The 17285-nt window shown below is 30.1% G+C and overlaps 1 protein-coding gene across 4 annotated transcripts in view; it reads right to left on the reverse strand.

Moving 5' to 3' along the window:
• Positions 1-16310, reverse strand: part of LOC119641226 (homeobox protein cut) — a 98973-nt gene extending 82663 nt beyond the window's left edge. For 2 of the 4 annotated variants that reach the window (XM_038039816.1, XM_038039808.1), the window contains exon 1: positions 15628-15986. In XM_038039816.1, coding sequence (XP_037895744.1) covers positions 15628-15747 — 120 coding nt within the window. In that variant the 5' untranslated portion in view covers positions 15748-15986. Of the gene's footprint in view, positions 1-15627; positions 15987-16167 lie in introns of those variants that run through there. The other 2 variants (XM_038039799.1, XM_038039790.1) reach the window with 2 other exon arrangements.
• Positions 16311-17285: the final 975 nt, after the last annotated feature.

Raw genomic sequence — 17285 nt, forward strand, 5'->3', positions numbered from 1 at the left:
ATATATATATATATATATATATATATATATATATGTATGTATATGCTGTGTTTGCTTCCCAAGTATATAATGCTAAAATGTCCTTGAAAGTTTTTGGCATAGTTTTAGTTTGACTATTTTAGAAACAACTGTGCGTATTGCTTCCTACGTGCGTGTGCGTGTATTTGTGTAAGAGAGTTTTTGTTTTTGTTCATGGAGTGAGTGGTGCGATTGTTAACTGCACGCACGACACTCTGCTTTTCTTAATTTCATACCTAAACATAATGTTGTTTGCCTAGCTTTGTATCTGTATATCTTGTGCTTGTGTGCTTGTGTATATATGTGCGGGTGTAGTGAAATCTATTTCCTTATATACAATGCAGGATAAAAACAGAGTCTTTGAACTTGACATGACTTTTGTGTATATCTGCATCAGAAACAAAAACGGGTTAGTAACATTAAATTATTAATTTTACTTAATATTTAATCCCTTTTTTTTGGTTTTTTAAATAAAATAAACGCAACAAGTTGGATAAGAAGACTCTGATGTAATTTCATAATTTTAGCTGATCTCTTGTGCATAACATAATTGTTGTAATTCGAAATACTAAGATGATTTGTTTGGCATTTACTCTCCGCTGAAAAACAGCAAAAAAATGTATATACGTTATGTACGTTAGAATTTTACATCAGGCATCACAGCGCACCAAATCCGTCCAAGCAAATTGTAAAATATTTTGTTATTCTAGATCAGAACAGTTGCTAGTTTTATCTCCTAAATATACAACAAAAGTAAAAATTTGTCACGAGTTGCGTACCTTGTGGACCATTCAACAGGGTATCCTGTGAATCCTTCTGTTTCAGATGTAAGTTATTAAATACATCTTATAAAAACACTTAAGCAACTCAGTTATATGTTAATCGCCGCATTATATTATATTTTTATTCAATTTCTTTTTTGGAGAGTCTATAACTTCGTCATAAACTTTAAAGGGACACATATCGGTTATATTTATTCGCAATAAACGAAAGATTTTGACGCCTTACGGCATATTTTGATATATACCCTCGTTTGTCCGCCATCCTTTTACGGAACTCGTACTGTAACATAAATGAGTAAAACTTTATACTCACATTTTTAGGTTAGGAAATACTTCGCTCGCAAATATTACTACATTCAAAGTATCGCTGACGAGAGTTACATTTATGGTAAAAAACTTTCAAAAAAAATATGATATTAAATATCCTGTAACTTCTTCATAACCAAAGTACGGCTTTTAACCTTTACACCTCATCGCAGGTTATCTTAAGACAGACAACACAAATTTTTCTATAGCTTGAAATAAATGGGGTTACAAATCAAAAAAAAGAAAAAAAAAAAAGCAACCCAGGTAACAAGCGTGCCTTTTCCTGTTTGTTTAATAATGCATCTATGCCGAGAATGATTTCAAAGATTTCCGTTTCCGAAGATATCCGCAATTAAAGCTGAAAGCATTAAAGAAATCATCATTTCGTCGCATAAAAAATATTCAATGAAATTAATCAAAAATTCATAAGTTCATTGAAATTGTGTTGAAATTGTGTTCGCCCATCAGAAACCACAAATATACAATAAAAAAATTCACCTTTCCAGGTAACGTAAAGGAAACGCTACACGCAAGGCCTCTTTTATCTAAGCGAAATTGTAGAGGTAATCGGAAGCATATGTCACGTGTGTTTTATTGCATAGGTCAGCAGCTGAGAAACGAAGCTCTCAAATCAGCGTACCCGGATTCAATCCTCATGTTCTATAATTTAGTTACGTCAACGTGAGAGCTCGGTTAGCAAGGGAATAGCACTTACCGATCGGGCACATGTCTCTCAAGTTTGCGGCCGCTTCATATCTCTCTGTCCCCACATATTTCAGACAATTACCATATTATACGTACCGTATAGGGGACTAGGGGTCCTGACTAATTGGCTGCATTTAATTCTTTTTCATTATACAAACTATATTTTCAAAGATCGAAATTAAAGACTAATAAAGCGGAATGATTTCATGTAAAGTGATTGCATGAAACCATAAACGCTGTAGAACTGAAAAGAGAATGCCGCTGAATTCGTCGCGAACGATGATGCAGGGTCAGCAAACCATTAACAATGGTGAGAAAACCGAGTACCTAAATTTAGCTAATTACGGTGCATTACAATTTAGACAAATCGAACCATACGTGTAACCATTAATGGGAAACATTATCAGCAGCCATAACTAATACAACTGAGTCAATTATTGAATAAGAAACGGGTCACGGGCTGTGAGAAAAGAGTTCACAACGATTGGCTTCGTATTGTCAAATGTGGGCAACGCGGAAGGATAATGTACTACGGGCTGCGCTTGGTTCACTAGAAATTGCTCCCTAAGCTGATTATTTAATTCGACCGATAACTTGGTGAAGAAGTGGGCGTTTATCATACTTAGCGTGCGGTTGCGGAGCGTAGTTTAAAAATTATATTTGCACGTAAAAAAATCATAGTTTGACAAAAAGATCCACAGAAAGACACGATGGCGTTGTCTCCTAGAAAAGCTGATAATGACCTGCTTATAGACCTTGCATACTAGGTTCGAAATAGAACGTCGTATCGCATATACATAGCATATATGTTTCAAAACGTTTGCCCTTCCATAGGGAAAGGTCTTAACAAGAGAAAAAATCCAAATTAATATACTTTGCCGTATTGTGCGTAAACCTTTAGATTAATTTAATTGACTTTACACCTTTCGATAACATTTGAGACTTTGTTTTTCTTTAAGACGAAGCCTTCAAGTCACAATTTGAATAGAAGGATAAAGGGCTTAACTGAGAGAAAAGAGAACATTGAGAAGCGAAGTTGTCCTCTCGATACGCAGCTCGCAGCTGCGAACGAAATTAGGTTAAGATAGCGGCTAACGAGAATGCCAACGCTTTGTGTGAATAATGTATCTCTTCTATCAATTTCCTTTTCTCTTTTTTTTTTTTTCTTTTTGTCAACAAACGAAACAATTTTATTAAGAAAACTATCAAGTCCTCGATAGAACGAACAATCATTGATTTCGCTCAACTGACTAATCGAATAAGACTAAGGTAATTAAGAGGGAAAACTTTTTACATCATTTTTCATTTAAATTTATCCGAAGCCAAGCATAAGTAAATTTTTGTCTCGATTCGTCGGAGACGTTAGAATAGAATATTTACAGTTTCTATTACACGCACGTTTACAGTTTACATATATAATTTTTTTTTTTTTGATGTTAAAGTGCAACATATATGAATGAATGAATATAATAAATATGCAGAAGTGATTAAAGTGATTAAAATCAATACTATATTAAATTAATTAATTCAATGAGAATTTACACTTTGCACATTGATATTTTACATTCGTTTCTATTAATTTATTTAATATAATGTTTCCCCATTTTAATAAATAATGCTGCAATAATAATAATGCAAAAAAGAATAATTTCGTTGAGAAGAAAGCGAATGAATCATCGCATACTTTAGCGCATTTGACGCGATATTTTTGCTCAGAGCAGTAAGTAGTAAGCCTTTCTAAGTCTTCACTGATGATGAAAAATTTTACAATTTTCATGGTTTCATACAACATTCCAATTATTGAAAAGCTGAAAAAAGTTGCTCAGGGAAGAGAATATATACAAAAAAACAAAACAAAAAAACAAAAAAAAAAAAAAAACAAAAAAGAAAAAACCATGAAAAACATATATAAACACTGCATACATACATGTTCACATCGGCATAAGCATGGACTTTTTCTTGTGCGATTGCAATATTATTATATTAGTTTTGATTTAAATTTAAATTTAAATTTGAATTTTCTAGTAAATACGAGAAAGAAACAATGGCAGAACATAAACCTCAAACTTATTTGTGCTCATTCGCACGGCATATTATTAACATCAATATGACAATTTGTTCTTATTGTTATTTATACGATCATACATATGCCAATGTTTTCACGTCAGCCTGTACATGTTTGTCAGTGCACTTTAAAATATTTAAGAATTTTTTGCATTTTATTGATCGCGTGTGTTATTATTATTATATTATACCTTTTTTGTTATTTTTTTAATTTATTTATTTATTTATTTTTTTTTATAATATTTTTTAATTAAGATTCTGTGCAAAGTCAACAACAAGTAACGCAAGATCGAATTAAATAAATAGTAACCTTAGAAAGAGTAGCAGGGAATTTAGTGGTGGTGCGGTAGCTAATCTCGGAATCGGTTTTGATAGCAAAAACAAAAAAAAACAAAAAAAAATAAGAGAAGATATTGTCTAAAAATTAATTAATAGGCACTTCACACATTGCGGCGTTTCTTCTTCTTCTTCTTATTCTTATTCTTCTTCTAATGATTATTATTATACCCTACATCAATTGTGGTATAACGGTACGTTAATTTCGTTTTGGACTTGACAGAGCGAGCGAGCGAGCGAGCGAGCGATCAAATTCAAATTCAATTCAGATTCAATTTATGAATCAACTTAAGCGTGTCTGTACATCTGTGCGTTTTGTATTTTTGCGTTAAGCTTACATATCGCAATTTTTCAGACATTTTGATGAAATTTGATGGACCGATGTGCTTCGGCCTAAGAGCACCGGTATTACGATTCGAATCGCGTCACTTTTTCAACTACTTTCCGTATAACGCCTCTTTTTACAGTCAACGTTTTACGAAAAATTTCATTTAGCGTAGTGGTGTGGGGTATTTAATGGGTCAGTACAATCTATTTACTTGCTTTTTTTTTTTTTTTTTTTTTTTCTTTGAGAAAACATTCGGACTTCTTATTCGGAAACTTATGGCGGAACCGTCGTAGTTTTTTTAGTTTATTTATTTATCCTCAATACTCATATAATATGTGATCGTAAAATTTTGTGGATCGTATATATATATATATATATATATATATATATATAATTTATATAACATATAAAAAGAAATAAATCGAAATGACAAGTTGTTAAATTTAACTCAAACACAAAAATTTTCGTTGTTCTGGTTGTTTTGTTTATTTTATGTTATGTTATCACATATATTTAATTTATGCTACTTATTTAAATTTGATTTTCAGATCTTTATGAAAACACAATACACACATATTTTCGAAAATTTCAAATTTCTTGAGGGTCATTCTCAGCAGTTGAATTTTTCAATGCGCGTGCGATTTTTTTTTTTTTCTTTTTGACACAACAATATAAATTAAAAAATTGAAAAATTTTGTGGTTTCTTTTTTCTCAATATATATTTATAAATCACCACAAAAAAGAGATAGACGGCTTGAGACGAATTTTAGATGCCTGTCCTTTATTGATTGCCATCTTGTCATCTGTTTGCCTTACTCGTCTATGCCTGTTTCTCTCTGCTTGCATCCAATACATACATTACCCTATTTTTTCGTTTTTTTTTTTTTTTTTTCTTAAATCTTTTTAAATTTCAATATCCTGCGTTTTACTGTTTGGCGGATATTGCCAATGCTTGTTGTAATTCAAATCTCAGAAATGCAGACAATGCGTGTACATGGAAATCGTTTTTTTTCAATAAGACAAGAGGGCTTTAGAGGATCGCAAAAAGATCTCTTAAGTTTTTTATTATTTATTTATTTTTTTTTTCCTTTAGGCGCACACACAACGCCTACACACAATCACTTTTGGTTTTCATTTGATTATCTATCATCCCTTTAACCGAAAAGCAAAGCAAACAATTCTCTAGAGAGATATTCTTTTGTGTATATTTGTAAATCACTCTGCTGACGATCAACCATTTAGTAAACTACTTGAGAACTTTTTCAGGAAAAAAAATGTAAAAACAAAAACAAAAATTTATTGTTTTGCCTACAATTTGGTCGATTTGCTGTTTGTTCGTGTGTGTGTTTACAAGTGGTTGCGAACAAGAACTGATTAGTTATTTGTTAGGGAGCTTTAAATAAATATCGACGACTGCTTAAGACTTTTTAAAAAGGAACGCGATCATCGAGAAATACATTTCACGACAAGTTAAAGACGATTAAATTATTTTTATTTTAATTTATTTTCAATTTGTGATGTATAAGTTGTAAGTGTGTTTATGCGAATATTTAATACTACATGATCCTCAAATGTTGATGTGTTTCCTTCTTTTTATTTTATTTGTGTTTTTGCGTTTGGTATGATCATAATTTTCTTTTCGTCTGCTGCTTTGCAATGAGCCGCGAATACAATTTGCTTTAAAGCATAACATCAGCCATTTAGAAAAAAAGAAAAAACAGAAACAGAAACGCATCAAAACATGGATGTCATTTCGAAAGATCGCTTTGCCAAAGGAGATTCAATAAAGAAAGGTACGATAATTTCCCCCTTTTCTACAAGCAGAAGTATTAATTTATCTTCTGAATGAGAAAACAAAAAAAAAAAAAAAAAAAACTCAGAAAATAAAAATAAAAATCAAAAAAAAAAAAAAGAATATATATAGAAAATAGAAAACGAGCATTAGAGATGGATTGGGATAACGACGCAGCACCATTTATATTTATATATATATATATATATATATATATATGTGTAAAAATGTAGTAACCAAGTTTTATGATTTTTCTTTGGTTTTTTTTTGTTTTTTTTTTTTTTGTTAATGTCTCTACGAATCTATGGGAAATTATAGCCGAGCAGATGTCAAATATTACTTTCGCTGTTGCGGAATCGAACTCATTTGCATACAAGTTTGAGATCATTTATTTACTTCATGGAATGACAAGAATAACAATAATAACAAATAACAAAAGCCCATCATTATTGGGAAATCAACCCCAATTCCTTTAGCCCTCGCTAACTGTCTGCATGTTTGTCTGTCTCCTTTACAAAACATTTCTGCCTAACTAAGTACGTTGTTGGTCAAAAGTTCTTCAATACTGAACGAAAGTTAATTATTGTTTCGCTGACACATAACTGCGTTTCAAATTAATCCGGAAGATCAGCAATTACTGTTGATAAAAAAAAAAAAAAAAAAAAAAAAAAAAAAAAATAAAAAAAAAAAAATAGGGTAAGTACATCAAATATGAAAGCTTCTAAAAGACAATCAAATATTTTAATAGTCAAAGTTGGTTTTTTGTACAATAATTTTCATTATCATTTTCATTTGTTTGTTTTTGTTTTTGTCTTTGTCTTTGCCTTTGTTTTTTTGCGCACAAAAAATGGTAACACTATTAAGTCGCTTTTCGCAATCAGCTGTTAAGATGTGTTAGATGAATTCAAGATGTGTTTTGAACAGAATTTCTCGTATGCAGAAAAAAATTACATTTTCAAAGAAGATAAAGTGAATTATTACCCTTTTACCAATACAAATGCAAGAATTCACCATAAATTCAAAAGCTGATACGTGCACACAAAAACACATGCGACGAGTATGAAACGCTGATAATTTCAATTTTAATACTCCCTTCAATCCCTTCAATGAATCACGGCGTTAATCAAATTTTCAAACTTACAACTTTAATGGAAACCGGTTTTTCATGATGCAAAAAACAAAAAATTTTATATTGAAACAAATATGGCTGCTTGTTAAAATTATCTACAAAAGCACAAACGCACACACACACACACACACACAAACATTAACATCACTCACATACCCTCTTGTTTATTTACTCTAAATACAGAAAAATGAATTCATTCAATAATATATTTTACACATATGTGCTAAAGAAAAAAAAATATTATAGATGACGGTCCTGCATTGAACTGTTAAAAGCGCATACCTGAGGGGTTAATTTTTCTAATGAATATAACATTTATTTAAGTGCTTAGGCTTAGGATTTTCGTACGTATGTTATGTAGCGCGTAAACACCTCTTGAAAAATGGCCGGCCTCCTGCACCGTGTAGATCTATGTATAAGTTAGTTCGCTCGGGAAGCTATTTAATAGGCTACGGGGAGCTCAGCAGATTACGACATTGGAACTTCGTATAGATCATCTGATTCATCTTGAACTCGGTGAAGATGGAGAGAGAGAGAGAATATCGAATCGTATGCCTTCTTCTGTTTTCGGGTTCGCAAGGCTTGGAACGCGGTCCAAGTTCGAGTTTCTGTTTAAGATTTTCCAACTTTTAGCATAAAATCTTAGGATTCGAGAACTTCAATGCAATCAACTCTGTAGCCTATGGATTGAAATGTTATACGTTAAGTTGAATTTTTCTTTTAATGTGGAACGAGAATTAAAAAATCTTACGCTATAAAGAATATTTTTCCCTCTCTTTAATGAGAGTTGGATTATCATTGAATTCGTAAGCTTTTATACGAGTGTAAAGTAGAGAGTGTATGCGTTCACGCGGCTTCATGCGCCGTTTTCTTGAGGTACGTTTTAATAAGGATTTTATTTTTCAGCAAATTATTGCGAAAAAAAAATTTTGTTTTTTTTTTTGCTTTTTACAATAATAATAGTAAAAATCATGAAATTTATGAAGTGTAATCGGTTTCATTATCGTTTCTTTTTTCTTTTTTTTTTTTTAACTATATATCTTTTTAAGTCCTTATTTTCTTTTTAATACGATCAATAAACATAAAAATTTATTGATGAAATTTTCACACTCAATAGTCAGTCAAAGTCGTAAAAGATTTATACATAAAAAAAGAAAAAAACAAAACTCACAGTTATTGTGACAATTTTGTGACGATGCTGATGTTAGTCCATGAAAACCGAAAAAAAAAAAACTTGATTATAAAAAGATCATGAACTTTTATTAAAACAATCAAGAGTCTTCGACTCCCCCACATGCTTATTCGTCTACAATGTATACATATATGTATACATATGATCAGCATTTGGGGTTGCTACTGCTGACTGCTGGCAGCTAGCTGCTGACTGCCATACCAAACGATCAGTTCATCGAAAATGTATTTAAGAGGAATGAAAAAAAAGAAGAACTTGTGCAAGCACTTATAAATTTTAATTTCCGTGCTGACAAATTTATTTAATATAATTAAAAAAACATGCAGAAGCTGTAAAGTTGTTGTGAATAAAAAAAAAAAAAAAATTACAACAACAACAACAGCAGCAATAAGAACAAAATCAACTACGCGACTAAACGATGGGGGCGTTTGATTAGTTTTCTTATTTTGCTATCGATACTGAATGAATTTTAATTAGCTTCATTCCTCGCGCGTATTGAACATAGACGCAGATACACACATACATATATATATATATATATATATATATATATATATATATATACACACATACACACACACACACACACACACACACACACACTTAAGCGTTCTTTGCTATTTGAATGTCTAGACAATTATTGCAAACGACTTATTTAATTTAGAAACAACAACAACAACAACAACACTAACAATAACAACAACAAAAAAACATATTATTTTTACATATTTTTTAAGCATAACCATTATCGAGTGTATTGAGCGTATTGATGTGTGGCATTTGTTGATTTACATAAAAACTATTTGCAAATTTGTATAAAAAATGAGACTAGAAAAAATTTATAAATATATGAAAAAAACTTTTCAATAAATTTTATGAGTTTAACACTAACAATTTGTAAAAAGTTTTTAATAATTGTTTTTAACTTTACATAGTTGCACTTATGTATATATTGCAAGTGTTATTATTTATAAGTCTCAAGTATGTATACAATTGGGTTTACCGTTGCACTTTTGTCGAATATTAATCGCCTATGAATGTGTTGGCCACACTTAAATCCCATGTAAAAGAAAAAAAGAGATTCGAACGTCCTATGCACTGTTCATTGTTAAGACTATTAAAATAATGAGAACTTGTGGAGTAAATCAAGCGTAAAACCTTTTTTTTTTTTTTTTTTACTCTATAAACGTATAAAATAGATAAGCATTTTATTGATCGTACGCTGTACTTACCTTAAATGAAACAGGATGAATGCTCAGCTACTCGAAGCGATTCTTGACTAAATTATAAAATTGGCAATCGCTCGTCGAGTCTATATATGATTTTTTTGCTTGAAGATCAATTTGCATGTATTCTCTTCATTTTTTGTCTTTATTGATGGTCTATATAATTTTGCTTTTTTTAATAAGAAATCGCGTTCGTGTTGGCGAGGAGAAACAATTGGAAATTATTATTAAATTTATGAGCGAATTTTATTGAAATATTGTTTTTATTATTATGATCGACAAGAGCAAAAAAATGATAGCAATAACAAATTCATGGATCCCGGTTTTTAAATATGATCGACCGAATGAGAAAATGACTGACCGACCGACCGACCGACCGACCGACCGACCGCTCATGAAACATATTAATTGCTCATCAATTAAATTACCAAACAATTGTCAGAGATATTAAAGATATTCTATATCTATCTATACCTGCTGCATTCAATTCCATGTAGATATGTAAGTACGGATGTATCTCAGCTGACGGATTCATATATCATCTATGTACTCTTATATATATGTACATATATAGCTTAATAACCCACTAATGGCCTTTTGATTTTTCTTTTCATGAAACACATTAACCATCGTACATACGTATGTATGTACGTATGTACGTACGTACGTATGTTTGTACGTATGATATTCGTACGATGATCGCTAAGAGTTAAACGGAGGTTTTGAGTTAACCAAAGACACCTTTCAATGCTTGAACATATATATATATATATATATATATATGTATATATATATATATATATATATATATGCATATGTATATATGCATGTCCGTATGTGCAGGCTTTTAGATGTAAAAAGGAAACCTGTCGTTCATCAATTTTTAAACATTAACTGTGATGGAACAGCAGCGGCTGCAGCAGTATGTAGAGTGTAAAAGTAGTGGTGGTCGGGCCAGCTCAATATATCAGTCGATATCTTATGAGTTTTTAATTTTAGGTTTTCACGACAAGACGCAAATACATCAAAAGCCTCAGCACTTAGCTGCAGAACCTATAAACAAATGTGAGTTTCGGCTCACAATCCTACCACAAACTCATCAATCGCATTTACTTCTAAATATCCATAAACCTGCAAATGAAGTGTATACACACACACACACACACATACACGCATATGCATAAACAAAAACATAAACGTACACATGTAAGCATTGGTGGACAAGCCGTGTTGTTGCCTGAATATTTCTCTTATTTTTATATATATATATATATATATTTTTTTTTTTTCTGAATTTTTTTTTTGCTTTGTTTTTAATTCTTCGGTTTGTGAAAAGGACAAATCGCTGCTGCGTGTGTAGGATATTGAATAAAATATCATTTCGTACACACCCCGTTCTTACTGGCTAAACTAAAATAACAGCAAGAGCAACTACACTAACACAAAAACGACAACAACAACAACGACAAACGTACAAAAGACTTTTAAATGTCTATAGATATCTGCCTTTGCAATGTGGCGTTTGTGTATATATATATATATATATATATATATATATATATAAATGTATATGCATATGTAATATTAAATGCGTGCATGTTGCAAATTTTTCGTTATTGTTACTTTTGATGATGATGATGACGATGATGTCTTTAATGAGTTTTTACGTTTTATTGGCCAAAAAGATCAATAACGTACCAAAAAGGAAAATAGAAGATAACTTAAATTTAACTCAAGGCTAATCCAAGCCAAGCCAAGCTTGACTTTTATTTAGAAAACCCTCAGATTTTCTTGAGAAAAAATTAAAATGAAATCATCGTCATTAGCGTAACCATTGAAGCTGGTTTTTCTTGTTATATATGTTAGTAAAAAATTTTTGTTTTTTATTTTTTTTTTTTATTTAAAGCTACTGCTCTCAAGTAATTAGAACACAAGTTTATTTATTTACTTGCTTTTGCTTATGCCTTTGCTTCCATCAAAAATAATAATGTGCAAGGGAATCAAAATTATTACATTATGGACGTTGTACACGTTTTTATTTAACATACACATACACATATTTTATATGTAAATAACAAAAAAAAAAAAAAAAAAAAATCATATATGCACAAATACATAAATGCACACACACATACATCAATAATTTTATTAACATTGTTAAATATTTGCAATGTCAACATTATGAACGAACGATTTTCAATCAAAATTTAGGTCAAGTTTATGCAGAAAAAAAAAATAATAAATAAATATATAAAAAAAAAATTACAAATTAAATTCAATCCATGATAATCAGATTCGTTTTTATTAAACGATTGAATCTCTTTAAGAATCGAGAGGGAAAGAAGAACAAATCAAGACTATACGCGGAAATTAAACAAAAACGACAAAAAGAAAAAAAAAATGCTTATTAATGGAAATACTATTAAATGAATTCGTTTCCCCTATAAAGCGTTATTCTTATTCTGTTATGCACTTTATACATGCATTCGTATATGAAATAGTAACCGAATTTTGAAGGTTTCTGCGTTAAAAAAAAAAAAAAAAAAAAAAACGAATAAAATATCATTTGTCACTGCAAAATAGCAACGACAAATTATCAGAAGAACTTTCCTAAATTTGCACATTCGCACACGGTTGAGAAAAGAAAACACATTCCAAGTCTTAGAAATTGATGACAAAAAAAAAAAAAAAAAAATTTATAGAGATTTCATATCAGATTTCAACCTAAAATTAATAAAATGCGATAAAAAACATTAAAATAACCAATTGTTAACAGTTTAGTTTAGAGTTTATGGCATATTGTTGGCTCATTGTCATAATCGTTTAGTGGGCGAAACTTGAGCAAGAAGCCAAATGGGGGTACTACGAGACTGATGGCAATAGGAAGCATCAGGCCTTGAAAAATAGCGAATGCGAACGCGAATGCGAATAAATTTTTCTCGCATTTGTCGCAGATGAAGTTGGAATCTTGCAGTGAAACCGAGAACGCTTATGGATGAGATTTTTGTCTGCAAAGGCGTAAGGCTTTGAGTGGTGACGTGGGATTTCAACTTTTTTAGAAAGGGCGATTAAAATTAATATTTTTAATTTTTGTTTAATAAAATTATAAATAAAAAATATAGAAATTTTTTAATGAAAACTTTTTTAACCTAACTTATTCAAATTTTAATGCATAAAATCAAATGTTTTTTGGCTGGATTTCAACTGGAAAATTTCATTTAAGCTATGTTTTCAAGCGTGCAGAGTCAATGTTTTTTTGTTTTTGTTTTTGTTTTTTTTTTTTAAATCCATCACAAATGCAGCAGCACTTATACATTTTTATAAATATTTCTTCTTTTTTTTTTTTTATTATTTAGCGACAAATACTCATAACGAACGTTACCTGACTGCTTGCTATATGTATGTATGTTTACAAAGCAATGCACATATGATGCAGAGGTTGCTGCGTAAGCTCAACAGTTTTTTTTCCTGTTTTTTTTTTTTCTTGCGATTTATACATATGTTTGTGTAATTGTTAAAGGTTGAATTATACAACAATAATAATAAATGAGAGGGGTGCCGGGCGGCGGTAGAAGGAAGAATGGCTGTGGAAGGAGGGGGGAGTTAATGGAGGAGACTAGAAGTGAATTAGAAACGAATTTAAACCGCAATGCATAGCTCTTTAAGTTCCAGTGCTTGAACAACTTGACAATAGTACCAGCTGATCGGGAGGCATTAAGCCATAACCGCCATATACAATATATAATATAATAGCAATTTTTTTCAATTTTATTAAGTTTTCAAAAGGTAAAGATAATGTTCGTCTTTACTTGCGCGTATGCATTTCTTTTCATCACTCCCATGCTAACGGCTACAAAATAATTCTAGGAATTGTTTGCAGTAAAATAACAAAGGAAAAATTACATCAAAAAAAAAAAAAAAAAAAAAAAAACAAAACAAACATGTGTATTTGTGTATGTAAAAACATATAATTTGATCGTCATCTTGCGGAGTAAATTTACCGACGGCAGAAGAAGTTTTTACACATCATAGATTTTTGCATGTTTGCATGAAATTTAATCTGAAACAATATATGCATTTTTTATTTCTCATTTGCTTATGTACCGAAATCTATGATGAATGGGTGTTAAAATAATTTCAATAAAAAATTATTTATGCGACTGAATTTTAATGCCAATATATGTATGTATGTATGTATGTATGTATGTATGTACATATATACATATGCTGTCTATTTATCAACATGCAGCATATGGATATATATGGACATCAATCAATATCAATATCAGTTCCATATATTTATCACATATGAATAAAAAAAGCTATAGATGGAATGGATGGATGGACTGTAAATAAATTTGTAAGCAATTGTTGATATTCATAGAAATATATATTAATTGATATAATCATAAGAATTGAAAAAGTCTTTGCTCCTTAAGGAGTTGTCTCGAATGAGACAAAGCATAATTCATTAAATTAATGATTATTACTTAACATAATTGAATTTAATTTAGATTAGGTGCTTAGCAAAAATAATTAAAAATTCCGGGAAACGACGACTCCTGAAAGTCTCATTCTCATCAAAAGAAAACCAATATATTTATGCATAGCTCTCTTATATACTGTAATCCCACTTCTTTTTTTTTTATCGCGTGTATTTAATGTTTAGTAAATAAAAATTATTAGAATCGTTGATGATGATTATTGTATTTATTTATTTATTCATTTTTGTTTTTTTTTTCCCAAGATTGCATTGCAAATATTTTATCTTTAGATAAATGCATTTAATTTCCTTTTCCTGGGATAAATCGCAACAGAGATCGATCATGCGATCTAGATAAAGAAAGCGCGCGCTCCCGCCAAGATTAAGGGCGATCGAGTATATATATGTATACATATATATATGTATGTAAATGGCTTAGGGTTTTTAGTGTAATGTTAATCATTATATATAAAAAATTTATTTATTGATTCGATTTATTTAATTGGTTGTAATTATTCTTATTAATCGCATACATATGTATATATATATATATATATATATATGTGTGTGTGTGTGTGTGTGTTTGTGTAGTATGTAATATGTTTGTTTACCTTTTGGTAATTTTCTATATAGTTTACTTTTAAAAATGCTCGATATGTAAATGAGTTTTTTTTTCTTATGATTTTCTTAAGTATTCAGCGCAGACAACAAATTGGCTGTTGGCCAATTTCGGTGTAGATACACGTATCATGCATTATTTTCCCTTTATGGTTACAATACGTACATAACAGAATGTGAAGCATTTAAAGTGTTGATTTAAGAAAATAAATTAATGAATAGATGAATATGAAAATTTTAAAATGAAATATGACCTGACATTATGAAGTAAGTTAATGAAGATGTCATTAAGAGAAATTATAAAGGACTCAATCTAAAATCAATTGATTGATTAATTAATAGATTGATTGATTGATTGATTGATTGATTAATTCTTAACAATTATTTGCATATCACATAACATGGACACAGATATAAAAATTAATAAAATCGGTTAAGTCCCATTTACGATTGATTAATCAACGGAACGTTCGCCGTTCAGAAAATTGCGTAAAAATGTTTTCGAACACTATCTTTAATAAACATTTGAATAATAATAATTCAATATTATATTGGACGTATATATGTTAAGGTATAATTGAAAACGAATAATAGAATCAAAATGATTTTTTGAAAAAAAAAAAAAAAAAAAATAGTTGAGGACGTTACCTGTTGCCAAAATTGTGCCAATAAATAAATTTGTTCCTTTTTGAAAAACCAATCCATTGATTGCACAGCCGTCAAATCCATATCGGCTGTACCGGCTGTTTGTGGCAATGTTGGCTGCATTCGGCTGCTGTGGTTTTCCTCCGTCTTAGAATCCAAAAGAGCGAGCTGCAATTGTGAAGCGGACGTGGCGCTGCCTGGTGACGCAGCTGATAAGGTAGCCGCGCCTTTTGAGACGGAAACCGACGAGGTGATGACAGACGTTGTCGACGTTTTTGCAGCCACTTTACTATTTATATCTTATTAATTTTAAGTTTATTAATATACATATATATATATATATATATACATATATACATATATATATATACATATATATACATATATATATACATATATATATATATATATATATATATATATATATATATATATATTAATTTTAAATAATATTTTCTTGTTTATTTATTTTATTTTATTTAATTTGTATATTATTTATTTATTTATTTTTTTTTTTTGTTAATAATTTTAATAACGACTAACTTTAACTGTTTAACTGAACAGAGGCAGAACAACCGCAGTGCTCCGTTTCAACAATTTGCGATCAAAACATCTTTAAAATTTTCAAGTCAATTGGAAATTGAAGTCAAAAATGTAAAGTTTTGTTGATTTTAATTTTAGCCATTTATGCGATCAATTCAATTTAATTTTACTCGATATAAATTCTTTTTATATCTTTCATTAATAAATAAATGATTCTTAGATTTATAATTTCTTTCATAATGTTTTAAATTTGTTATCTATTTTTTTTTTTTTTTATTATTATTATTATCGTTATTATTATTATTATTATTTTTTTTTTGTTTTTTGTTTTTTTTTTTCTATTTCATTTTCATGCTCTTCAGTGGTTTTTATTTTTTTTTAGATTTTGTTTTTTTTTTTGTTTTGTAATTTTATTTGCCGTATGTAAAAAACACTTGTTTCTTTTTCTGCGGAAGACGACTTGAATATCTCCACAAGAGTCCGTTTCATTTTGAATTCTTATGCCACTTAAATGAATAACTGGATGCTTCCATGTATAGGTCGGCAATTTATTAAATGTTTTAATTTGTTTGATTGTTTGGAAGGTGTTTGTGTATTGTTATCTTTTTGTTGTTGTTTGTTTTTTAGAGGTCGACAGCGCAACCTTAATCTAATAAGATGTTGCCTGTCACGAATTCAGCTGATGACTGAACAAATCGAACATTAACGCAGCTTACACAACCCCGTTAAATAAAAACAAGTTATAGAACAGCAGCAAACAACAAACTACGGCATTCTCATACAGAGTGAATTGTGTGTTTGTATCGGACTCGATTTCGGGCTCTTGCTGCTGCTACTACTCTACTGTCATGGCTGCGACCGTAGATATAGTGTAATGTGCGTTAGTATGCATGTTACCATTTAACTGCGCTCACTCATGGTTATCGTAATGTTTGACTTGTGTGTTTTTGTTTTTTTTGTATTTTATTTTTTGTTTTTCATTTTTTACTTATCTTTGGCCAGACTCATTCTCCTTTCCGTGTGATAAGCAGTGCGAGGGTAAGTAATATGCTTCTTTTACTCTCTGACGACGGACTACGAGACAAACGTAAGCGTATTTACAAACAAGCATCCACACA

Source organism: Glossina fuscipes, unplaced genomic scaffold, assembly GCF_014805625.2.
Source record: "Glossina fuscipes isolate IAEA_lab_2018 unplaced genomic scaffold, Yale_Gfus_2 0, whole genome shotgun sequence".
Lineage (NCBI taxonomy): Eukaryota > Metazoa > Arthropoda > Insecta > Diptera > Glossinidae > Glossina > Glossina fuscipes.